This window comes from Coturnix japonica, chromosome 2 (genome assembly GCF_054131305.1).
Source record: "Coturnix japonica strain WE chromosome 2, WE-NBRP24, whole genome shotgun sequence".
In the NCBI taxonomy this organism is placed as follows: domain Eukaryota; kingdom Metazoa; phylum Chordata; class Aves; order Galliformes; family Phasianidae; genus Coturnix; species Coturnix japonica.
Genome location: NC_140664.1, coordinates 127,754,871 through 127,780,335, shown reverse-complemented (window position 1 = coordinate 127,780,335; position 25,465 = coordinate 127,754,871). Strand labels below are relative to the sequence as shown.

Below are 25,465 nucleotides of genomic sequence, written 5' to 3'. Positions count from 1 at the left end.
GAGCCACTGACTCCTGTGACATGTAACAACATGTTTAATAATGCAACATCTGTCTGCAAGCTCGCTCAAAATGACTGCAAACTAATTAGCAGCACAGTGCTGTTTAAGGAAGAGTTAGCATGGCTCGTGAACTCTGCAGCTTCCCCCCCCCCCCCATGGTAAACTAACATCAAACTCATCTCCAATCCTATCGCTACATCATAGATGGTGCCTGCTCAGACCAATGAAAATAGCAAAAACAACTGTATGGTCCATAAAATCCTGCATCTTAATTAAAATAAGGAGAAAAAAAAAAAAATTGAAATGGATATGGAGTCATGGTGAAAAGTGAAGTTATAGCACATCTGTTACTATCTGAAACATAATAGTTACAAAGCAAGTGAGCAGCTGGAGGCATCCTGTATTAGATGTACTCCAGTGTAACCAGTGCAACGTCTCACCCATTCTTATGCTCATTAAGAGAAATAAGACACTAAATATTGATTCTAAGAATAAAAGTATCTTTAGATTGTCTAATTTATATGTGTTACTTACATGCAAACGTATTACAAATCAAGAAATTGCACAAACCCAGGTTATTCACAACAGAACACATTATGAACACTTTGAGAGGATGTTTTTCTGTATGATTTTTGTAAGGTGATATTTATTTTCCTCTTCCCAAGCCCTGATAATATTTGCCTAAGGATAGTCTGTAAAGAACAGACTACATAGGAGAAGAAATAAGGAAAGATAACACAACCCTTAACAGTAACAAAAATGTGAGTTGTTAAAGGAAAAAATATGTTTTCATTTCCAAAATTGCAAACTCTCCAAATACCGAACACCTTCAGATGTGAGCTCCCTCTTCAGCTTTCCAAATATGACAGACTTTAATGAACATAAAGCCAATGGGAAACTCATTTCTTCAGTAAAGTTTCTCATTTATTTTTTCACTTCAGCACAGAAAGAGAAAGGAAGTTGGGGAAGCAGGGGTAATATTTGATCTCTAATACACTATCATGGTCTTTAGTGACTGTTGCTTATGCAGACTTTTCTGAATATACCAAAAATATTATGAAGACAACATTTATGCTAAGATCCAATCACAAGCAGGAGGGATTGCTGTATTGACATGGCTTCTTTCATCCTGCTTTGAAACCTTGCTGAGATCCAATGATAACAAGAAGCAAGGCAGGGTTTGCCACTGCTCTTAGCTGCGTTTTGACATCTGTTTCACAGCTCTTGGAAAGCCCACTGCCATTAATCTGTCATGAGAAAGGACAGGAGGAAAAATTCCCAGGCTGCAGAGGGCATCACAGAAATTTCCTAGCTGACTGTTCATTGACAGAGAACTGTAACAGCCAAATTATGTCACTGTGAATGGACGGAAGATGTGGTAATTCTATTCTTCCTTTTGTCTTAATGGAGTTATTTATGTTGCAATTCTGGAGGCAGAGCACTTACCGAAGCCTTTAGCAGCCACCTGGCATACAGAAACAGCACACAGAGAATAGAAGGTGACATATTGGTCCTGCTTAGCAAAAGCAGCTCTGTGCTTCCCTGACTTCACCTTCCAATCTCGATATGAAGGAAGTTTGCAATCCCAGCTCCTGCTGCACAATCGTATTTAAACAGACCCTAACAACCAACCAAAGGGCTCACTACCAAACCCAGCTAGAAATAAGGCAAACAAAAACCTCATCGTAGATAGAAATTTAGATGACAGAAAAGCACAGCCTTCATCGCATTCATACATTTAAAAAATGCAAACAAAAAGTATTTGCCATTCAGTATCACTAAAGCACGAAGAGTTGTTTCAAAACCAAATACTTTTCTAAGACCAGGATCCTACATCAAAGAGGGTAAGCATGCTGCCCATACCCAACAATATAATAATACAGTTAACATAGTTAAACCTTTAATAACTGGGCTTCCTTTACTTAAAAGATTAACATCAAGTACTTAAGCTTAAAAGCATGGATCTCAATTTATCTGACAAGTTTCCAAGCAAGCTTCTCTCACGTACAAGCAAAAGTGACACCGCAAACCGGTATTAGATCTGAGAACAGAATCTTGTGGAAAAAGAAGGAATGAAATTTGGAAAAGAATGAAGATTAAAATAGATAGATAGATAGATAGATAGATAGATAGATAGATAGATAGATAGATAGATAGATAGATAGATAAACCCACAAAACAAACAAACACAAAACAAATCAACCCAAAACCTTGAATTAAACCATGGTAACTTATGGAAGATTTTAAAATCTAGCTGGGTTTTCTGTTTTTTTGTAGGATATTAACATTGTGCATAGGCTGTATTTACTACTGAGGAGGTAAACAGAAAGACCTCACTAAAATGCAGCTCCATTATCCATCTTATGTAACTGTGATCCACTAACCTCAGATTTTACACATGCAGTAGTAGATGTTAGAAACACAGCTTGTAGTGAGAAGGACAATCTGTGCTCAATAAGGATGCTGATGCTTACTTTGCAACCATAAGCACAGGAACACAGCGGTCAGCCACTGGAATGTGAGGAATACTGGAAATAGCTTCTCTGGGTTAAGACTATAATCAAAAAGCCCAATACAATTGAATATCATTGATCCATAGGCATGAGCTGCGGGTGGGTTGAATGCTATTTCACTTCTGAGATTCTGCCTGAAATACAGTAAGCACAGTGGTTTCAGCACACCACTAAAAGCTATTTAATTTCACGTGTGGCAGCCGACCTCCTGGTAGGCCGCAAGAGAAGAACACTGCACCTCTCTGAACAAGATGTGAGAAAAACCACAGCAATAAAACTCCGACAACATTACAGCACAACTGAGAGTTACAGAGAAGATCTCACTGTGCATTGGCTTAAGGACTACAGAAAAATCATTTCATTGTCTTCAAAATATTTATTATCTAGTTTCATAATTAATGCCGTTTCAGAAACTGCATATGGTAAAGCAGCAGGAATTAAAAGTAAACACCAAAGCCTCTGTTAAAAGGAAAATGACTGTAACAAGCTATGACTACTTGCAATTATCTCTGTGACTGTACTTACTAGGATTTTTTTTCTAACTGGTTTCATTCGAACTCAGCACAAGTGCCAGACTTGGGTTTGTTCAGATTTCCCACTCAAGGCAGGGACACTCTCATGTGTAGGGACTTACAGGAAACATTCTTTTTTACACAAAAATTAGACACAATTTCTGTTTGAAAAGAAAAAGAAGTTACAGAGACCTGAACTCATTACACTCATGCTTTGTTTTTGAAAAACATACATCACAGGAAAGTGAGCTTTCCTGCTATTTAATTATAAATTTACAATTCGAGTTGAATCAGTTTTGATGAAGATTGATTAAAAAAAAAATGAACGGAGCCAACACTACACAAGACTCTACCTGTAAGAATCTATTATTCTAATTGTTACTGAAAGGCCATAACATTACTAAGCAGCACTGTCTCCACATCACCTTTTAAATGTAAGCTGGAAACAGGAGGAATGCAATTTCTTAAGAAACTGAGTTCATACTTTCCAGCAAAGTTTAGTAAAAACATTCTAGGAGTCTAAGTCGAATTGTAGGCTTGCTTGACAAATGCCTGTAAATCTAATCAAGTTATTCGAAGGCAAAGAAGTGTCCCAGAATCTGGTTGTGTTTGTGTGTTTATAGAAAGATGGCTCAGAACTAAGCTGTTAATACTGCAATAGGCATTTGTAAGCTGTCAAACTCCAGCCCACTAAACCTTTGTTTATATCTATGTTCAAAACTGTCAAAATCAGAACCCAAAAAGTACAAACAGGCTTGTGAAGCCCTAACTGCTCACTGGGAACCAACAGGTGCTTCAAGAACAAGGCTCATTCAAAACTCCAGCTTTACACAGGAAACGAAGCAGACTCAAAGTGAGGTATACCATAACAGTCATCTGAGAACCACTCATTGAGGAACTGTAACAGAAACTCTGATATATGTGCAGCTTATGGACTCATCCCAAACTGTTCTGCAGGTGCTCCAGCACAGTATGAGTGCCTGACTGATCTTTTCCTTCTTCACATCCAGACTCAAATACACACCATGGTATAGAATACTATGAGCTTCTCTCCTCTACTTTCACTACAGAATAGCAACAACAGCAAAAAACTATTAGTGAAAGGGTGACAAGCTACCTCGAGTTTACTTTTCAGCCTTCTTACTGTTGCACAGAAGAACGTGCCCAAATATTTCCACTAGTGCTGTGTTAGGTTGGGCCAGGATGGTCCTCACCAGGACAGCCAGCTCTCTGGGAGATGAAAAATTAAAGCAAAATCTCCCCTGACTGTTACAAGTCTGTGGCAGCCTGATAATAAAATCAACTAAGGGACCCAGAGATCTTTGTCTTCCCTTCTATCTCCTTTATTTCACACTAAAATCCATCATCATAAAAATTCCAGGTTCAGGAGTCTCCGTGGACACAAGCAAAACTAGAGAGCAGGAAAGCCAGCCACACATCAAGGTCCTCCTGCTTCTCACAGCTCCAGCTTGCTAATTTACTCCTGCTCAGCACCTCGAAAAACCCTTGCTGCACATTTAGAACATAAGATGGAAAATAAATAAATAAAAATTAAAAAAAAAAACACACAAGTACTGCTTCCTACTGTGTGTATTGCAAGGATGCAGACAACAGAAGCCAACCAGACAACAAAGAGTTAATGACCAACGTACTTTCCTCCTCTTTCAACCAGGTCTCTTCCCCAGCACAGCCCCTGATTAGTGATCATTCATTTCAACGAAAGTAAGCCTGGGAATTCTAGCCCTCCTCCAGAAGCTGCTGGCATGGACTTAACTACTGCATAACAGCATCCTCCCTACATATTTCTTTTTCCCATAGGACCAGTCCTCCTCATCTCTCCCTTGCTAGGCAGGGGGGTTGGAACTACAAGATCCTTGAGGTCCCTTCCAACCCGGGTCATTCTGTGATTCTGTGATTCTCCCCATCCACAATCATCCACTCACCTCCTGCACCTCTACAGGGCTGCTTTCACCACAAGAATTACCCTATTAGCACATGGCTCTGGCTGTTGGATTGTAATCTGATCTACTAATTTCTGCCAACTCAACCTGAAAGAGCAATAGTCATTAAAGAACAAAATAAAATCAGCACATGGAAAGTTTTGGCTTCCACCTGTATGCCTTGTCAGGTCATCAACCTGTTTGCTGCCTTATGCTGATAAGAGGAAAAAGCTGTTAATTCATTGCTAGCAATGAGCGTAACCACAGAACCAAAGGACAGCAGAGAAGGCCAAGGAGGGCTGGGTACATCAGACACAGAAATCCAAGCTGCAATCTTACAGAAACACACACAGGAAAAAAGAAAAAGAAAAAAGAAAGAAAAAAAAAAAGGTTTCAGTTTTATTTCCTTCAACGTGACCTAGTGCTGAAACTGTATGCAAAAAACAGAGAGGACAAACTAAAATACAACTTGTAACTGTAAGGTAGCCAGAGTCTGATCAATACTTGGCTTCATATCAGTTGAAAAAACAAACACAGGGAAAAGCAAACACTCGGATGGCAGCATGCAAAAGGGTTGCACACTTGAGCACACTACAGCAGGAAAACTCTACAGACAAACACCTCCTTCTGGCAAATGCCTTCCCACCTGCAAGGTACTTTCCACTGTAAAGAGGTAGTATATTCCAAATGTATGCACCATGCCCCTGGGCACCTGTTATCAACAATTCACCTGTGATAAGTCTCCAAGGTTTGCATCAGCATTCAGTACGTCCCTAAGAGGATCAGAAGAGATAGCTCAAGCTATCGGCTCACTTTGGTTAGGCATGCTTGATCAGCCAGGTGCAAACATGAAGTTCTTCTTTCCTGTCACAAAGCACTCAGCCAAGGGAAGCATGACCAGGAAGTTAAATTTTAATGGTACTGTCCCTGCAGTATTGCAATGAATGTTATTTATTTATTTATAAAATTTGATGTTGAAAATAAAGTTGACATTTTTTTCTGGGGATCAGCAGACAGATGGGGGATACTTATCAAAAGCCTTTTTGTATTAAACTTCTTACACAAAGGAGATAAGCATTTGTGTAACCAGAAACTATTTTTATATAGAACTTCACCATTTTTTTCTATTAGCTGGTAGAAATTCAGCACCTATAAAGAGACTTGAATTGTGTCACTTTCCTCCCAGTTTTACTATAACCCCTGGGAAATGGATCCTAGCTTCAAGCTACTCATTCTTATAAATCAAAATATTAATGGTAACATTAGGCAATAAACTTAGCAGAGATCCCCAGTGGTAATTCCTGCCTTCCAATTATGCAGCACTGCTGTCTTCAGAAGATAAGAGTGCTTTGGGGAAAGAAACTTCAGCTGAAAGATGGCAATGTACAGGTGATTCAAAACCACAGTTCAAAGGTACTCTCAGGGCATCAGATACATTTCAGTGCAATGGCAACAGAATAGGGGCAGACTTTTTTTTAAGTTTTTTTCCTCCTTTACTTCTATGACCTTTCAAACAGGAAAAAAAGAGAACATTCCTGTGAACTCAATCAGTTCAGAGAATATTAAGTGTATTTTATCCTGAGCACAACTAAATGAGTAAATACATGTAAAACAGCAACGTAATTTGACTGCAGGCATCAGGCAGGGAACCACATCTCAGTTTCAAATCGCTGTGTACACAAACTACATCCAGTATTTCCTATTTCTCCACACAGGTGCGGCACAACACTCCTGTAATATAGGAACACTATAGGAACTATCTGAGGAACTCGGGGCACACATAATTCCTGCATATCACATGGCCTCTACTACTACATATTCAAACAAGTTGAAAACTTGCAGGGACTTTGTCAGGTACTTAGATAAGGGGAGCCAGAGGTAAACCACAGGCAGACATGCATTGTCCCATCAGGCCTGACAGAGGTGAGCAATCTTGATCTCCAGAAGCCAATGAAATAAAATAAAATAAAATAAAATAAAATAAAATAAAATAAAATAAAATAAAATAAAATAAAATAAAATAACACCCTCAAAAACCAAGATATGACCTTCTAAGCTGTAGAATAAATGTTTTAGGAAGATTAAGAAAAAGCACCTTTAAATTCATTACTGTCAGAGAAGACAATACACCACACTTGTCTTGTGCAAGATATTAAATTCCTCTTTATGTGAGAGCCAGAAATTGTTTATTCACACTGTCAGGCAAGAGTCTTGTTTTATAGCACCAAGCACACACTTTACTAATTATCCAGTCGCCTCCCCAAAAAGACAATGATAGGTATATGATTTGTTTTATGTGAACTTTAGAACTCGTACAGATTCCTTCTGATAGACTCAGTCAGATACAGTGTACCCTAAAGGCAAATGCATTTCAAATTTCTACTCCAAACTGATTCCCAAAAGTGAAGAAGCAATATCTCAATATTTACAGTGGTAAAGAGGGAGTAAAACAACCTGTTGTTTCCCTACAACAACAACACTGACTTCACAGATATACATAAAGGAGCTCAGCTGCCAAGTAAGAAAAGCCCATCCAGTTCCTCTCAGGGCATGCCAGAGATCCATTTCCACTTGGCCAAGAACTTAAGACCCACTTTGATCTGTGATACTTCTAGGGGCTGCCAGACTCTTCTATCTCCGAGAGGCAAGACCAACATACACACGGAGGCTGGAAAATTGCCTTAAATCTATCCTACAAACTTCAGTGCTGGGAACTCTCCATGGAGTGGCAAATTCCGTGTCCACAGTGTCACTGGCCTCTTATTATACAGCCTAGAAACTGCACATATTTCTAAAGTCTGGCCACATATCAATTGAAAAAGAAACATTAAAGTTATAGTTGTGAATTGGTTACAGGTTTTTTGTGTTGGCTCAATAGAAAAACACTGGCTGGCACAATATTCTTAGAACACAAAAATAAAATGATTATACCCAAAATTTTGCCTACCATCAGCCCACTGACAGCAGACAGAGATAAACTCAATCAGGCTCCAGCCTGCCACAGCCTCAAATGATATCAGTGATTAACTTCAGAACACACATAAGTAGCTTTGAAAGGAGACACTGTGATGTGAGCCTGCAGATTAAACAGGAAAACCCAAGTCCTTAAAACGGATTACATCATTGAGATAAAGGTGAGGACAGGTTTCATCAGTTTATCTAGAAATAGCATCAGAATTTGGGACTTTGAGTAATCAGAAAATCTTCAAAATTCCATAAATAAATCATCTTTCTAAAGGAAAATAATGTGTTAAATAATTTCATTACTCAAAGGTTAAGTTTCTCCAGAACAGAAGCAAAGATTAGAGGTAGTCAAAACACCCAATACTTCCCCAAAGGGACTGATGTGCCACAGTGACCAGGATTAACCGTGAAGCTTTTCTGTTCTCAGCACTCTTGCCCCTCTATTCTGACTGCAGTTCTGCTAGGAAATTGACAATCTCTGCATTACAGCAACAAGCTAAGTGCTGAGGCCAACTTATGAAAACAATACAGGCCTGCATTGCTCTCACCAGTATAATGTGGTGTATTCCTTAAAGGCAGATTGTGATTCCTCCTCTTCATAGATGTGCATTTTGTGAAGTGCAAACCACAACAGAAAACAAACTAGAAAATCATTTGAAAAAAGGTGGCTCCCTTTATTCTGATTTAATACCAGTTACAAATGGCCTCTCCTAACTGCACAGGCACAATTCTCCATTCAAAACTAGTGATATAATGGAAATGCTTAAAATAATTTTTATCTCCTTATATCTTATAAAAATTATAAATCACTACAGTAAAACAGTTCATTTACATCATTAGTCAAATACAGTCACCAACTTTTCTTTATTAAAAATTTAAGCTTAAAACACATTTGTTAGCCTGGATCCGTTTCTTAATGTAACACAAACACTGTTCATCTAATTTTCTAGCACACTCACACTTCAAGGTGATGGGTCCACTCTGTAAATATTAACCTACCTTAACTGAACCATCTAATAAGCTACATGTAACACAGAGAGGAGGAGAAAGAAAGAGAGGAGAAGATACACAGTATTTGTTTAGAATCTCCATGAGAGTTTTTTTTGGCCTTAGGTAGCACTTTGCTCTGCTTTCCTTGGATCCTACAGCTCTCAATAACATACTGCTGCTTATAAACAACCAAAAGCCTCAAGCCATGCTTGTTAAAACTATGGAGAGAAAGACCCTAATCTGATAATATGATTGTAATGTAAGCATAAAACACTAGTTGGCAACACATATATGTAAGTAGGTATAGGAGAGGACTGGTGTTGTTACTGGGATTACTCAGATTAATGTAGTATAAGAATGAGCACATTGTAGAGCATCTTGATGTTATCAGCAAACAGAGAATTTACTCTACATAGAAAGCAATTTTTCACATAGCAACAGAGGAAAGAGAAGAGCAGAAAATAGCAAAGAGGGCTCAAAAGAGCCACTTGAAATGGAAAAATGTTGGAAGTAAATTGGTAGGGTTTCAACTTTAACAAGAAGGTTCTGAAAAATGTATTCATTTCAAGACCTGAAAATGTAACTATTCAGAGGAAGGAGAAAACATAGAAAATCATAAAGAATGAAGACAGTTTTTCAGCAGCCTATAGGGATTTCTGTGCAGCAACCAGCAAGAGGTGAGGAAGTCCAACCAAAACAGAAAATAAGCAGAGCTTATGAAGAATAGAAAATCTGCTTCTAAGCATGAAAATAGCAAGAATAATAAGAAGAAGAGTATCCCAATGGCAACACAGATAGAACTGGAGTTACTTAGAAATAGGCTGAAGTCTAATTTAATTCTATTAAATGACAGAAGAGCAGCTTCATAGAGAAAATTGTTACATATCTTGCCTAGCATGTAGGGTTAAAAGAATAAACACAAATCAGACTTATCAAAATTAACACTTGTTGGCAATCCTTTTTCTTTAATGAGAGCAACATTCTTCTGTTCCTTAATAACAGTTCAAACAGAAGAAAGAATGCAGATGGTAAACACCAAAAGAAGGACTCGCTCTGTCTGCCTAGATAAAGTCTTGGTGCCGGTCACTGAGCAATGCCAGTTAACAAAACAGCAAGATTAAAGCCTTTAGTGGACTCTGACTGTTCACCAGTAATTAAGCACAGTCACCTCTGAGCAGAAACACATCATGTGTCATATGCTGCCCAACACGGCTGCTGCTGAGCACACCAGAGAGAACAGAGGGCATTTTGTATGCCATTCCGTACACTTACACTGAAGGTACTGTTACTTACTGGCTGTTTTCCACCAACTGTAGACATAAGAAGTTGCATGATGTTGCTCATAATGTGTGCATAAAACTTCTACTATCAGGAAATGAGGAGAAAGGAACACTCAAGATCTCACAGAGGTCACAGTTAGTGGCCAGAAGTAGGCCACGGCCATTGTATGGGAGAGATGAGAACAATTATAACACTTTATATCTATTCAATCTCATATCCAGACTTTGTCATGAAGCATTAAGCAACATAGAGCTCTTGCTGCAGTCTCAGGAATGACAAAGAAGGTCTTGAAAACTACGATAGAAGTTTTATTAAAAATAGAGAATAATACAAATCTCAGAGTTTGGTCTAGAAAAGAGGTAGCTTCAAAAACAACACTAAGGTAACATTTTGTAGGTGTTCTGCTCCTACATACTCCTCATTAGACTTCTAATCAAGGCATGCAAGCAGATGTCTACACAAGTTACATCTTTTTTCAAACCAACTCAGTATTATTGGGATGAGAGGGTAAAAGTTTTTTCTTGACCTGCACTACAGACAGTCTTTAGCTAAAATACGTAAAAATTATGGTCTAAGAATGTCACCTGTTGATTATGCTGAACTGAATATTTTAAGTGCTAATCTTTCTTGAAATGCTCTTTTTGAAAAGGTTTTTTCTGTTCATTCGAAATGAAATGGAACTGAAACATTAATGCCACCGATGTACAAACACTTGGCTGTGGTCTCAGACTGCCATACTTTGTCCTCACTGAACAACCACCATGTAGGGAATCACAGCAGGGGGATGGGGAGGGGAGAGTTCCACCTTCCCCAAACTTACTACTTTAAGGCACCATCACATTTGATATGCACATCCACCTTAATCCTGTGGCTAATCCTCGCCTCAACTTCAGCTTCTGCTCTAAATTTTCCTTATTCTCGAGCATGTGATTTTGGTAATTACTAAAGCTGTCTAAACAACCAAACAACAAAAGCCACCAACCTACAGAGACCAAAAGTTTGTGATGGAGATATATCTCCCTCACAAATTATGAGGCAAGGACTGAAGGACTGATATTAATGACATATTTCAGAAAGCCTATGCCATTTCCATAGCTGGCTGTGGAAAAGATGACCCCGTGCTCTTTTCTTTAAGGCCAAAAGCAAACCTCTGTCTGTAAGGGCATGCAATCTTACTGTATAAGCATTAAAACCACATTTCACATTGAAACTATAACTTGATTTGTGTGTCCCTGTGAAACTTCTTGGTGCATGAGGACCATCTTTCATAAGTAAGACTTTTTTATTTAAGAAAAAAAATCGAGCAAACAATTGTCTGCATTTTTCAACATTCTACTTGACAATAAAAACTCTTCATGGTGTTCTTTCAGATCTTCAGCTCAGCAATAATTAAGGTATCAGAGTATGTCTGCTGCTCCCAAAGCAGCATATTTCTGTAGGACTCCATAGCTTCTGCCCTCCTGCCTGGGAAACAGAGGAGCACACTCTAAAACAATTCCATGGACAAACTTTCTTCCTAGTATCAGAAGCAATACAAGTTTAATGCAGAGGTTTATAAACAAGCTTTTTTGTTTGTTTCTTTGTTTTAAGGCTAATGCTATCTCTCCTTTAAAAATAATTTCACATCCAAACACAACTGTATTACATCTCCATGCCTTTTACATGTTTCCAGGTATTTTTCAGCTGTGTAAGGCTATTCATCCAATACAGCACATGTTCCTAGAACAGCCACTGCTGTCAGCCATCTGGCTTGACCAAAAGTAGGTTTCAGACTATACGAATTCTCTTCTACAGTCTGATACAGTGCTTTTAAACAAGTACATAATGCAGTTTCAGGAAGGTACAATTCAGTAATGGCTTATTTTGCACATTTTTTTTTAATCTTACAGAGTAATCAAATGGTTCACCTTTCTGCAAGTCTGTCTTACACAGGGAATATTTTTGCATGCTACAATGCAAGCAAGTGCAGCCAATGCTCCACAGAAAGGAATGTAGCAGCAGCAGCCCCCTAGTCTGCATGCAGAGAGGAGCAGTTGATAAGCTACCTTCTAAACACCCATTTACAGAGAAAATATTTGAGAAAGAAAAACTCCATCCTTTGATAAAATCTGCAGGGGGTTGAAAAGATGAGAAAGGATTTCCATAGCTCAAGGTCACAACTACTTTCAAAGCAACTGTAAATGAGGCTCTGAGACATGGCTGAACATCCCCCAGAAAGACAGAAGAAAGTCAAACAGATGGTTTAATGCTAAATTTGTGTTCAGCAGTATAGCAAAGCCGCTGATCTTGTCTTACTTACATCCCCACCACCACTCTAACAAGGACACACCTTGCAAGGCCTATCAGGGACTTCTCAGCATGTATCCTTCGCACCTTACCTACAAGCACAGAAGAAAACAGTTTTCTGCCTGGAGTGGTGAAAATGAAAACATTCTCCGCAAACCATGGAGTAAGGATCAGAATCCAGAAAGATGCCTAGTTTATGACTGCTACCACTATATACACACAGAGGTACAAAGAAATTAGCAAAGTAAGATTTTGGTTGATAACAGCTCTGTTTGTTACACTTCCCCAGCAGGAGCCTCTATGCCCTAATGAATTTTACATCCATACAGAATCTCTGATTTCCCTTATAGAGGGAATTTTGTTGTGGGTTTATTATATACAACACAAGTTTAATACAAAAGCCTATTCCATAAATCTTACAGCAGCTATTGTACTACAAGAACTAAATTAACTCCTTACCAGATGTAAATTGGACGAAAACCTCCATTTCTCTTCTTACAGTTCTGAAAACTGAGGCAGCACCCAGATTTGACATCGAGAGCTGCCTCCATTCACCACTTTGGAAAACAGACAGATTTTTTTCAATGTAGTTCCACTGAGTTCACTGACACTCATTTGCAACAGGTAAGTGTTGGTCTCTAAGTGAGTTGTAGAGCTGAGAGAAAAGTATTCAAGCAAAAATACTTAAGGGACTCTGAAATTTCTCCTACTTTGTAGGAATAAAGCAGTATTTCCCTACCCGCTCGCCATACATCTTCAAATGTGTTTCAAGGGCTTTTAATCCCCTTACAAATATTACTTGTTGACATGGAGATTGCTTTGCTTCACAGATTTACTTTTAATGCTTGCTTGCAGCATCAAGATACTGCCTCTAAAAATAAAAGTCTTTTATCACTGCGAAATAAAAGAATTTCCATTAAGGGGAAAGGGGCATATATTAGCTTAAAAATAAATCCTATTCCCAAGATTCAGATACAGCGTTTGCCAGCTTATTTAAAATCCAAATCTCCTTCAGCTTTCTTTCTAAATCTCATCAATCCTTTTTGTTTAATTCCAAATTTCTGTAAACAGAGAGCTGAAGACATCTCCTTACTGCTGCCTGAGCTTGAAAACAGAACGAGTCACCCGCTATTAACATATTAATAACCAAGAGCGTGACTACACAGAGAATATTGTTCATTACAACAACCTGCATTCTTGATTCTCCACTGTTCACTAGGCCAATATACCACATATACCACAGCAGAGATGATAATGGTTTCTTTTAATCCAAGGAATGAAGCTGATGGAAATAATTAATGGCAACTACAACATATTAGATATTTAAGATAAATAGCTATGTGTCTGATGCTAAGGCTTACGTATTACCATAACGAAACAGTGACTTGTCCCTCCCATCTGTTTTCACATCCATTAGGAAAATACACTTAAAACACAAAGTTTTCTTAATGTGAGAAAAAAAAGTTAGCATGACCCAACCTTGTATAACAACTTCACCTGCTGGGATAAGAAAGCTTACTTCTTGCAAAACAATAATCCCTGCCGCAAAGGGATAAACAAAGACAAAAGAGAAGAGACGGAGCCAAAGAAAATACAGTGGGTGAACAAAGAAAGCAGATCCAGACAGTAAGATAAGCAGAGGTTACGCTATTTAGCCATGACACAAAACTGCTTTCCTGAACCAAGTCTGAGGTTCCTCTCCAAGCTGTAAGCAAATACTATCAGACTCTTACTTGAAGAATGCTGTAGAGATCTCTCCAGAGATCAAACAGGCTCCAAGGTTAAAGAATTCAGATTACAGCTAGACGTTACCAGCTCTCTAGAAGACATCAGCGCACGTACACATCTCCTATTATCTTCCACCAGATATCATAAAAAAGTACCTGAGTTACTTGAGGCAAGAAAACTGCAGCAAGCAGGAGGAAGTTAATAGGGCTATTTATAAATCAGATGCAACATCCTCTCTCTCTCAACAAGTGCTTTGTGAACAGACAACTGAATGCTAAGCATCTTGCAGGAGCAAGCTCCATGTTCTCAATTATTTTAACAAGCATTGTTCTCACAATTCCCTGGTTAGCAAAGAACTTATTAAAGAGCTTAACTGAATGATAAGAACAAGCTCAGGTGTTGTAATATCATTAAGGATATAAGGAATAGACTTCCAATATACAGCTTACATGCCCTGCTGAAGCTTTACAGTATCAGTGACACACAGCTTCACCCCAGCCAAGGAGTTTACATAAGAAGATACATACACATACCTACACACATAAATGTTCTTATTTGATAGGTTACTTCTAACAACTTATTCCTGGTTTACATGCATCAAAACTACTTTGCCTAAATAAAAAACAGAATTAAAGTCCCCACGTAAGAACTGGTAGTGGATCAAGCAAGTCAGCACAGTCTCTCAAGATCTATGTTCTTCCATTCATTTTTGTTGCACAAATAAGACATGTTAGTTTATACAGCTACAGCAGCATTCAGCAATGTGCTGACTTCACACGTGACATCTTCTGTACTCCTACAGGTTTGAGTAGCACAGCACAGTTAGGCTGCAGGAGCCATTTGTTGGAGATGATGGCATGGACAGCAAGAAGAACACAAGAAACATTCGTGATTGTTTAATTCTATAAATAGCAAAATAGATAAAACAAGAGAGAAAGGAGGTTCACAGCTGGAAAGCCTTTCTGACACAGGGAAACTGTTTCAGCGGGGTCTTGGACTAGATGATCTCCAAAGGTCCTTTCCTTCCTTTCATGCTTAGAGCCATAGGACACTGAAGCTCACAGGGAAGAAGAGAGCTAGACAAGGGCCTCAAGCAGGAGGAAACTTGGCTGATCACTCCTTGGCAGGACAGGGCTGGGCACATAGCCACCCAGCACCGCAGCTCTTCCTGCCTCACTGCCCTGCTTGCCATGCAGTCCAGTCAGAAGCAGCCTCTCACCAGCCCCACACATGGGAAGTACACAAAATGAACTTTAAGCTCAGAACTCACATATTCCCACTCCCTGAATAGAAGGAAAAGCCTTTCACAGCAACACATCCTGCTTTTCAATTAGGCAATACTAAATCAATCAGAACCGAGTCCCCAAATAGAAACCAAGGAGATTCCTCATTTACATGAGGAAAGAAATGCAAAAATATGTAGTTAGAGAAGATTTACATACAGCTGGACACACTGAAGTGTGGGTAGAGTATCAATTACAGACATAGTAATTATCAAGGTTTTTCTTCTGTGAATTGCAAATCTTAACACTACTAAGTCAGCTTTCAGCTTCTTATTTAGAAAGGGGGAAAAAAAAGCAGAATATATGGACTCCATCTGAAAAAAAACATAGTATATTTTAAGAATTACAACTCACACCCTGCAGTGTATTTGTAATCCTAAATTGCAAATCCAGGATGCAGATAAATCACAAGGTGCTCATTTCCAAAAGTCATGATGAAAACAAGAGATCAAAAGACACGCTCAGAGCTGCTTTAAGGACACACACAGGGAGGAATTGCAGGCACCTCACCTATGTGCAGATAACTTGTGATGAGCTGAGAGAATGATTATCTTATCTGCCTGGCTGTAAAACATGCAGGACAGGTAGGAACTAGGAATGCTCAGCACATGATAAAATGGCAATCTAAAAACTGGGGTCTGAAATCAACACTGAAAGTCACAATGCCATCGCGGAATCATCACACAAACTTAGCTCTAGAATACACTGTGCCCACTTCTCACAGCTCGAAAAGCACAGCAAAACAGGAGTCAAATAAAAGGCACTGACATGAGATGCAGGAATTTGCATGTGTTTTGGGTAAAAAAGGCCATGAAGCACTGGCAGGAAGCAAGCAGTATGGCTGTCAGAGATGTACAAAGATGGATGGGAAGAGGACAGAAAAATCATACAACACTGCTGAAGCTACAGAGATGGAGGAGGGTAGTGATTGAACCCAAGTATTTTCTCTTTCAGATCAAAGCTAGTTTCAGATTATATCAGCAACATGATAAAAAAGAAAGAAGATCACAGGATGACAGTCAAAGAACTGCAGGGTTGGAAAGGACCTCTGGAGGCCACCTAGTCCAACCCCACAGCAAAGCAGGCTCCCTAATGTAGATTACTACCTAACCCTAATTGGTATTCCCAAAGAAGCCACAATAACCAACTTCACTTCTTGAGCTTCCTGAAGCTTGACAACAGCCCAGGGACACACTCTGTGCTGGGCTACATCACAGTCATCCTGTGATAGAGTGGCCTGCTGCTCCCTGGGCCTGTAGGGTTAGTGGGACCTGAGGTCACAAGGCCTCACAGGCTGCACAGCAGCTCCATAGGGCAGCAGCCAGCCCACAGCCTTCCTGCCTCCTGGGGCAGGCTTCTGCCAGGCACTGCATCACACCTTACACTTAGGCCTAAACTTAATCTGCTATTAGCACACTATTTTTTTCTAGAGAGACAAATTTACTGTCACTCATACAAGCCCATTTTGAGGTAACCCACACAAAATCAGGAGGCAAAAAACCTACTCTCCTCCCTTTACTGCCCACATCCATGTATAACGTCACTGCCGTGGAACTGCAAATTTGTATTCAAAAATCAAAGCATGCAGTAAAAGGGGGGGAAAAGAGTAAAGAAAGAACCCACACAATCAGATATGCAAAAATGTGGAACAGTTGTTCGCTTCAAGCCCAGGTTCCCATGTTGTAAGATAACGTTTCACTGTTGGGATTGCATAAACTATGATTCAACTACTTGTTATAAAGATAACTGTTTACTAGAGTATTTCTTTTTAAAGAAATGTGACTTGAGGTAGTGAGCTTACTTTTCACAAAGCATTCACTTCCAGTTAAATGCAACATGGCAACGTCCCTTTCACTTAAATATACATTTTGCCAAGGGGAAACAAGTTTCTAGACGTGAAATTTACATCACTGCTTACATATGGGATTTTAAACTACTTTTTGTTTTGTCTTTCAAGGTGTGTTTTTCTCCACACCACAACCAGTCAGCTCCCTCTCACAGCACATTGCCTCTATCACAGGTTGGATCTCCAGAACCTCCTCAGTAACAAGAAACCTGCTCCTACCTAAATGCTGGAAAAAGCACACACATAACCCAGTAAAATTACTATTTCCTTCTACATCTGACACAGAGAGGATAACTGAATATTGACAATGCAGTATACCAGCCACCACCACAAAGGATTTACTCTAAAAGGAAAGAAGTCGTTTAGCCTCAGGCAGCATGATTTGAAAGCTCAAAATACAATTCCATACCCAAACCATTCACCCTCTTCCTAGATTCACTGACTGAATAAAACGCACATGGATTTCTGTCAGGTATCAATAGTTACAATGAAAACTGGAAAATGAAGTGCTGCTGAGAGCCGCAGGGACAGGGAGAAGTCAAGTAGGGTGGGCACCGAGCTTATTGCAGAGATGTGCAAAACATCTCACTCCTTAAGCTGGATATTTATCTCAACGGCTATTCTAACATCTGACTGACTACTGCTTCCCTCTAACACCTATATAAAATGACATTGGAAGATATACCAAACAGTAATCAGAGGAAAGCTCTGTTATCTTCATTCCATTTCCTCTTCAGGAAATATCCATTTCAAATGCAAATAAATCTATGATTGATTATTACTTAATATTCAGTAACATTAGAATTTCTAACCACGTATCCGGACAATTATGTCAAAAGGTTAACTGCATTACCTATCTTAATGGCAGCAACAGCAGAGAATTTCAAATTAAATGAAGATCAGCATCAAGAAAATTTATGACCTTTGGGGGTCCGAGAAGTTTAAGGCTCTGTCTACAGCTGCAGTTGAAACTGCTAAAAATAAGAAATAAAGCCCTGCCTGAGAGGATCTGAAACTGTTTAGTGCTTTCCCCCCCCCCCCCTTCCTTAGTACATAGAAAACCCTGCATTGAATGGTCAGATTAAATGTTCTGCAATACCTGATTTACCCTTCTGAATTTTATCGCTTTTGATTTCAGTCACACAGGTTCATACAATTAATCAATAAAATGACTATCAGTCTGTTCCTAAGCCCTCAAAAACAAGAAGAAAACAGAACAGCTATTGAGATAGACTAGAAACATCCTGATTGCTAACAGGTGTAGTATCTCCTGGACACACAAGAGGCTGTGCTTCTATAGCAACTAAAATGACCAGCTGACCAGAAATTAAGATTTTTATTAGAATTATCTGTATGTTCTTGATCATAACACCTCTGACTGTATGTCACACGTGCTATTTTAACAGCATTCTTTGAGAAAGAGGAAGTGGGGCTGTCCAACTGGCAGAGACTACAGCTCACTGAACGTAAACGGAACATATGATGGTATCACATACAGACGGCTTTGCTCAAACTAGAAAAACAGATGAGATCTAAAACTCTGAACATCAGCCCCACAGTCAACGGCTCTAATAAATTTCATATGCTGGAAGACCTTCGAGGTCTTTACAATAACTTGCGCCATTTTATAGAGTATCACAGCTCAAAAAACAGTTCAGAGATGTTTTAAGTGCTTATAGAGTTCCCTGACTACATCCAAAGCAGGGAAGCTCTCCCCATTATGTTCAGTACCAGTTACAAGCCACAGACACTGGATCTTCAAGTAACGCAACCTCCTTTATCAAAAAAAGCAGAAAAGAAGACAGAGAAACTACAGTACAATTAAGTTTAAAGTGGAACTATTAATAAAATTACAAGCACAGACACATAACTGCCACCAGTCATATCACATGTACAGCCTCACATAGACTTGTAACTTCCAAATTATCCTCTCCCTAGGAAGTTGTCACACTGCACTAACTTCCTCGCTTGTATTTCAAAACACATCTGCTGATCCAGTATAATTTCTTTCTCATGCAGTTATTACTTTCAACATCTTAAAGTAATGCATTCTATCCAGGAACAAAAGCAGTAACAAAGAAGAATTTGATAAGATGTCATAACACAAATAACAACATCGCAACAAAAACGTATCCCTTCTCTGAATACTAATCTGCAGGAATAAACTGCATCTCAGAAGCAGCCTTAACCATGTCAGTAATTTGCTTCTTTTACTCCAAAACTCTGAATTAACATAGGATTCCTTTACCATCAGCTACACAATTTCATTAAATAACAATGCACCTTATTTGTGACATTTGGTGTGCCATGGCTTTATCAGAAGTTGACTAGCCATTCCAGCTTATATTCAGGAATAACTTATTGCTCCCACATTTGACAAAATAGCAGTGAAGTAAAGAAAAGCAGCTATTAGAATATAAACCTTAATTTCTGTACAGTTGAAAGCAAATGCTTTCACTTCCAATTTGACATCTTTGCGATCTCAGCCAAAGGTGTGTAAGAATCATTTTTGCAGACTAAGAAACAAGCAAGCAAAGAGCCTGGGATGCAACTTTTCTTATCTAGAGCTGCGTGTGGTTTTTTGTGGGTTTTATTTAAAGAAAAATACGAAGATGCAGTTGAAGGCTGACTCTTGCATTAAGAATGACACTACAGAGATGCCATGACAGATATTCTTCCCCTCCAGGATACATAGTTGAGGAAACCTTCCCCAGCTCAAGCTAAGGAGCACACTGAGTTTAAGCTATTTCTCCCAGATAAAGCTCAAGGGTTGCTGGTACTCATAGATTCAACTGGCTGGGCGAGTTCCAATGACATACAAAGACTACAAGCTTGGCAACAAAAAGCTGAGCTAAATAAAACTATTTCTGGATTTTGGTCAACTTCAGCAAAAGGTTTTTAGCTTGGGAAATATGAAAATACCCCAAGCGTTCCTTTCAGCTATTCTGGACTATTTGCTTTTACAGTGCCAGGTACTCTGTCATGTGGACGTGAGGTTTTATGAAGGCTTTGTACATGACGGCTTCCTTAACTTGAGTAGCTGGAAACACCACGATAAACAGATGAAGATGAAAGTGGAAGTAAAAAAGCAAGCTACAAGATATGCATCACCAGCAGCATGTGGTACAGGACAGCGTTTGGTGATGTAGGCCACAGCAGGCTCTAGTTCTAATTTTTTAATGCACAAGATTGCATACATGCATATATAGCAATACATGACCTCTAGCAAGTGCAAGCAACACTACTGTAAAGCACACCATCACCCCTGTGAAGGAATTCCCTTCCAGCAAACTTGAGGTATACGGGATATTAAAACTTGCCTGTATTTTGCTAAGATCTCCTAACTTTTAAAACTCAGCAAACAGAGATACACAAATAACTAACTAATCACATTCCAGGGATTCCCATAAACTGCTTCCAAAAACTGGAGAAAAACATGCATGTGAACAAATAAAGGGCTTTTAAAAAGCAGGCCCGTCCTTGGAGTCTGCTGTATGCAGGAAAAATTACCATGACTGGCACATGATGAGAAGGGCTGAGCAGGGCTATCAGCGGTGCACAGTCACACAGGATGACACTATCTGAGCTAGCAATGACAAATGACCTAGAAACATGAGCAGTTTACAAAGAGGGGAAAAATCATGCTTTTTGGGGGGGTGGAGGGCCTGTTAGAGGAAACAAAGAGACAGGGGAAGGGATTATCCATTAACAAACTTCAAGAGACCTAGGAGTTCTTTATCCAGTCTTTATGTCAAGAGCAGCCTTTGGAAAGCTTGAATTATGAGGTATCAGCTTTGCTTCACGTCACCTCACTTCTGATAAAACATCCCCTTTGTCCTCTCCCCGCAGCTCCTTATGCCCTGCTGCCTACTGGGCAAATCTTGAACTTACTGCCAGAATTTTCTTGTAGCAACTTTCTAAATGTGAAGCACTAAAGAATAACAAAGTTCCCACTTAGCAATAAATCATCAAAAAGGAACGGTAACCAAGAGAGGGTAACCCCTGAACTGTATGCTACAATTTTCCTCCTGCACTGTCTACTAAAAGAAAGGTCAAAATCTGCTGTGTATTAATCTGTACAGAAAGAAAAAGCATCCCAGTGAGTACACAACATTAAGAGCCAGCCATGCATACGTGGAGTCTTAAGACTGTTGGTTAATTTCTCAGACACTTGTAGGACCAAACAGAGAGAAACCCACCGTTACCATTCACCAGAATAAGTCACTTGTTAAATTCAAACTCCTTCAATTTTCCCTTCTCCTTCAGATACCACCTGTCCAGCAGTTGTGAAGTACTATAGAATGGAGAACATCTGACAAGGCACTACTGGCACAGAGGTTCTATCTTGCTAAAACCCACTGCTACAGACATGGGATTTCTCCCAACATTCCTCAATAAACCACTACTGTATTGGGAATAGTAACTGATGCATATGAGGGGCCATCTAAAGGCATGATCTTGAAGGCACATTTGACTAATATTTCTTTATAGAGTATTTAACACTGGCAAATCCCAAAGAGTCCAACTTCCACCACTACCAACATTTCCAGTTCATTCTGAGCCCTCACCCTCCCTCTTTTTCTCTCTCCCTCTCACAAAGCCTGAAGCGAGGCTTTCAACAGTGAAACAATGAACAATTTCCACCCATCTCTTAACAACTTGGAAACAGCTCACAGGTGACTTAAAGGATTTACATGTTCTTGTCCAAGTCCAGCAGCTTGCCCCACCCAAAAGAAAACAAAAGCTTCATGAACTTTCCTTAATGTGAGCCACGTTACCTCAGACATTGCACACCATGATTCCTTGGCTCCCCAAAGCCCTCTCCCAAAGCCATGGCTTGCTGGAGAAAATCTCCATGCTTCCAGAGCCAGGGCAGCAGATCTGCAATAAAAAGCAGTTTTCTGCACAGCATCTCTAGTTGGTCTGTGTGTACTGACAGCTGGCGGCCAGCAGACTCCTCAGAGACTGTTCATTTTGTGCCTCTATCCATATAGAGGAGGAAGATAAGAGCAAAGTACAAAAATGAAATGCAAATGCACTGTGCGCTCTAGTTAAAGGATGGCTTGCCCACTAAAAACACGGCATTTCACAAGCAACAGTCCTAAATACAACAGTGAAATGAAACACATAAATACTACAAGAGGCAGCTTATTAGACCAGGATACAACTCAAGGGTTGAAATGTAGAATCACAGAATGGCTTGGGTTTGAAGGGATCTTATAGCTCACCCCATTCCAACCCCCTGTCATGGGGGAGTTGCCACACACCAGCTCAGGCTGCCCAGAGCCCCATCCAACCCAGCCTTGGGTACCCATAGGGATGGGGCACCCACAACCTCTCTGGGCAGCAGTGCCATGGCCTCACCACTCCCTCACTGCGAAATGTCATGCCACAGCTTAAAGAAGAGAAACAGCAGACGTGATCCCCGATCCAACAAATGAAGCAACCAGTAAAGACTGTGATTTGGCCATAATTACCAAGATACAAAAAGTTATTATCTTGAAAGCACAATCCAGCAGGCACACGTGCACTCAGTATTTTCCCCTGTGCCCTTCTTCCCACCAATACAAAACTGCCTCAAGAACGCAGCACAAACACACACTGATGTGAGTACAGCCTGTAGGAGCCGGTGGTGCCGAGGCAGAACCCCACACCACCAGGCAGAGACACACACTGCTGTGCTGGACAGCCCCGTGCTGGAAGAATTCATCATTCATAGATCAACAATTGGTTCTTTCATCTCCATGGCTTCCTCAGACCATTATGTATTTTTTCCACCTCCGAACCCCATTAGGCTCCCAGTTTTCAGCTGCGCGTAGAAAAGACAACTGAAAAAAAATGTGCAGAAATTAAAAGAATTTTCGGAATTAAAAGAAATAATCTTAACCAGAGACAGAATCCATCATCACTTGGCCAGTGCCAAGAACTGACTTAACACAAAACTGATAAAATCAAAGCCACAGAAGCTATGAGAAAAATGTGAAGGCGAATTGAGGCACAGCAGGCGCCGCTTCTGGCTGGAGCCCAAGGCAGTCCATGGCAATGACCCCCTGACATCACTGACCTCTCACCAAGCAAAGTTTTAGGGCGAATCACTTCAGCTAATCAAAAACTGAACTGCACGTATACATTAAGCAGCATCTTTAAAATCAAGCTGAGCTGCGATAAGCCAAAACAGCAGCACATTCCGTCACCACCGAGCCAATGGGAACGCGGTGCTTCTGAGTATCACTGCGGAGGAAAAGAGGGAGATAGAAAGTCCCGGCGGCTCCTTGAAGCGGTGCCCCACGGTGGGAGCACGGGCAGTGGGCAGGAGGACGGGGGAGAGCAGAGCTCCAGGCAGCTCGTCCTTCCAGCCCCGACCCTGCGCTGCTCAGGCAGGTGACCGGCCGGCAGGTGACGTGAGCTGCCAGCCAGGAGATGCAAGATGTTGGAGTCAGCCGGGCCTCTACGGCACGTAGAGATAACAGCGAGCGTAAGGGATAACGTGCACGAATAACGAACGCAAATACTGCCGTCTCACAGCATCGGGGCGGGCAGGGAGAGCTTCGCCCCGCGGGGATGCGGAGGGGACGCGCTACCGACCGGTGCGACCCGGGGAACGAAGGGAGAAAGAGATGGAAAGGGAGAAAGAGAGATGGAAAGGGAGAAAGAGAGATGGAAAGGGAGAAAGAGAGATGGAAAGGGAGAAAGAGAGATGGAAAGGGAGAAAGAGAGATGGAAAGGGAGAAAGAGAGATGGAAAGGGAGAAAGAGAGATGGAAAGGGAGAAAGAGAGATGGAAAGGGAGAAAGAGAGATGGAAAGGGAGAAAGAGAGATGGAAAGGGAGAAAGAGAGATGGAAAGGGAGAAAGAGAGATGGAAAGGGAGAAAGAGATGGAAAGGGAGGGAGCCGCCGCCCGCCCTCACCGTCGATGTTCTCCCGGTCGCTGATGTGCTGCAGGTTGCAGCCGGTGTCCTCCCGGCTCAGGTCGGCCTCGGGCCGGTAGGACTCCAGCCGGGAGTGTGCATTCCGGCGCAGCTTGGGGCTGGACGACACGCAGCAGGACGTGGTGTTCCCCATCTTCTCGGCCCGGCCCGGCGGGGAGGAGGCGAGGGGCGGCCGCTCAGCGGGGCCGGCGGGCGGCCATGGGCGGCGGAGCGGACGAGGTGGAGAGGAGGCGGCGGCTGCGGCGCCCTGCGGCTGCGCTGCCCGGCGGATCCCGGCGTTGGCTCATCCGCGGCGGCGGCCCCGCGGCGCGGCCGTAACGCCGGCGAGGGCTGCGGCAGCTACGAAGCGCGGCGCGGGCGGGCGGCGCAGGGCCGGCCGAGGCTCAGCCCCATCGCCGCCGGCGGGGCCGCCGCGCTCCTCCTCCGCCCCCGCGCAGCCGCGGGCCCCTCTCCACGCGCAGCAGCAGCAGCAGCAGCAGCCGCTCCGGGCGGGCTCCGCTAAGCGGTTCCGGTTCAGGCGGGCGGAGACGCCGCTGCAGCTCTCACTGCTGGTCCCCGGATCCATAGGAACCCTCTGAGGACACCCCTATGTACCGCTGCGTTTCCCAGCCAAACCCCTGCTGGGTATCAGTGTCAGGCTGAAGATGGAGATCGTGGATGATTCTCCTTAGCTTTTTTTTCTTTTAGTATTTTTTTCCTCTTTTTTCCTTTGATCCGCACAATCTAAGCAAATCTTATGACTGCGGGAGGTCTGAGTCACGGCAGTCTAATGATTGCACCGATAAGTTCTGAACAGGGAACAGTTTACTCCCAGGAGGGGAGTAAACTCTTGGAAAGGGCTGACAATAGCAGGACACGGGGAAATGGTTTTAAGTTAAAAGAGGGAAGATTTAGGTTGGATGTTAGGGGGAAGTTCTTCAGTAGGAGAGTGGTTAGGCCCTGGAACAGGCTGCCCAGGGAGGTTGTGGCTGCCCCGTCCTTGGAGGTGTTCAAGACCAGGTTGGACGGGGCCCTGGGCAACCTGATCTAGTAAATGTGTATGTTGGTGGCCCTGCCAGGCAGGGGGGTTGGAACTACATGATCCTTGAGGTCACCTCCAACCCGGGTCATTCTGTGACTCTGTGTGATTCTGTGTGAGAATGAGCTTATCTCGTGATATCTGATGTTATAAGATGTGCTCAAGGCAGATAATT

General features: G+C 41.4%; 1 protein-coding gene across 3 annotated transcripts in view; it reads right to left on the bottom strand.

The window, feature by feature from the left end:
* Nucleotides 1-24,746, bottom strand: part of CCNY (cyclin Y) — a 107,567-nt gene extending 82,821 nt beyond the window's left edge. Inside the window, exon 1 of one of the 3 annotated variants that reach the window (XM_085538913.1) lies at nucleotides 24,252-24,746. Coding sequence is in view for 1 of the 3 variants with exons in the window: in XM_015853103.3 (XP_015708589.2) it covers nucleotides 24,252-24,405 (154 nt within the window). In the remaining 2 variants the exon portion in view is untranslated. Of the gene's footprint in view, nucleotides 1-14,219; nucleotides 14,444-24,251 lie in introns of those variants that run through there. The other 2 variants (XM_015853103.3, XM_085538911.1) reach the window with 2 other exon arrangements.
* Nucleotides 24,747-25,465: the final 719 nt, after the last annotated feature.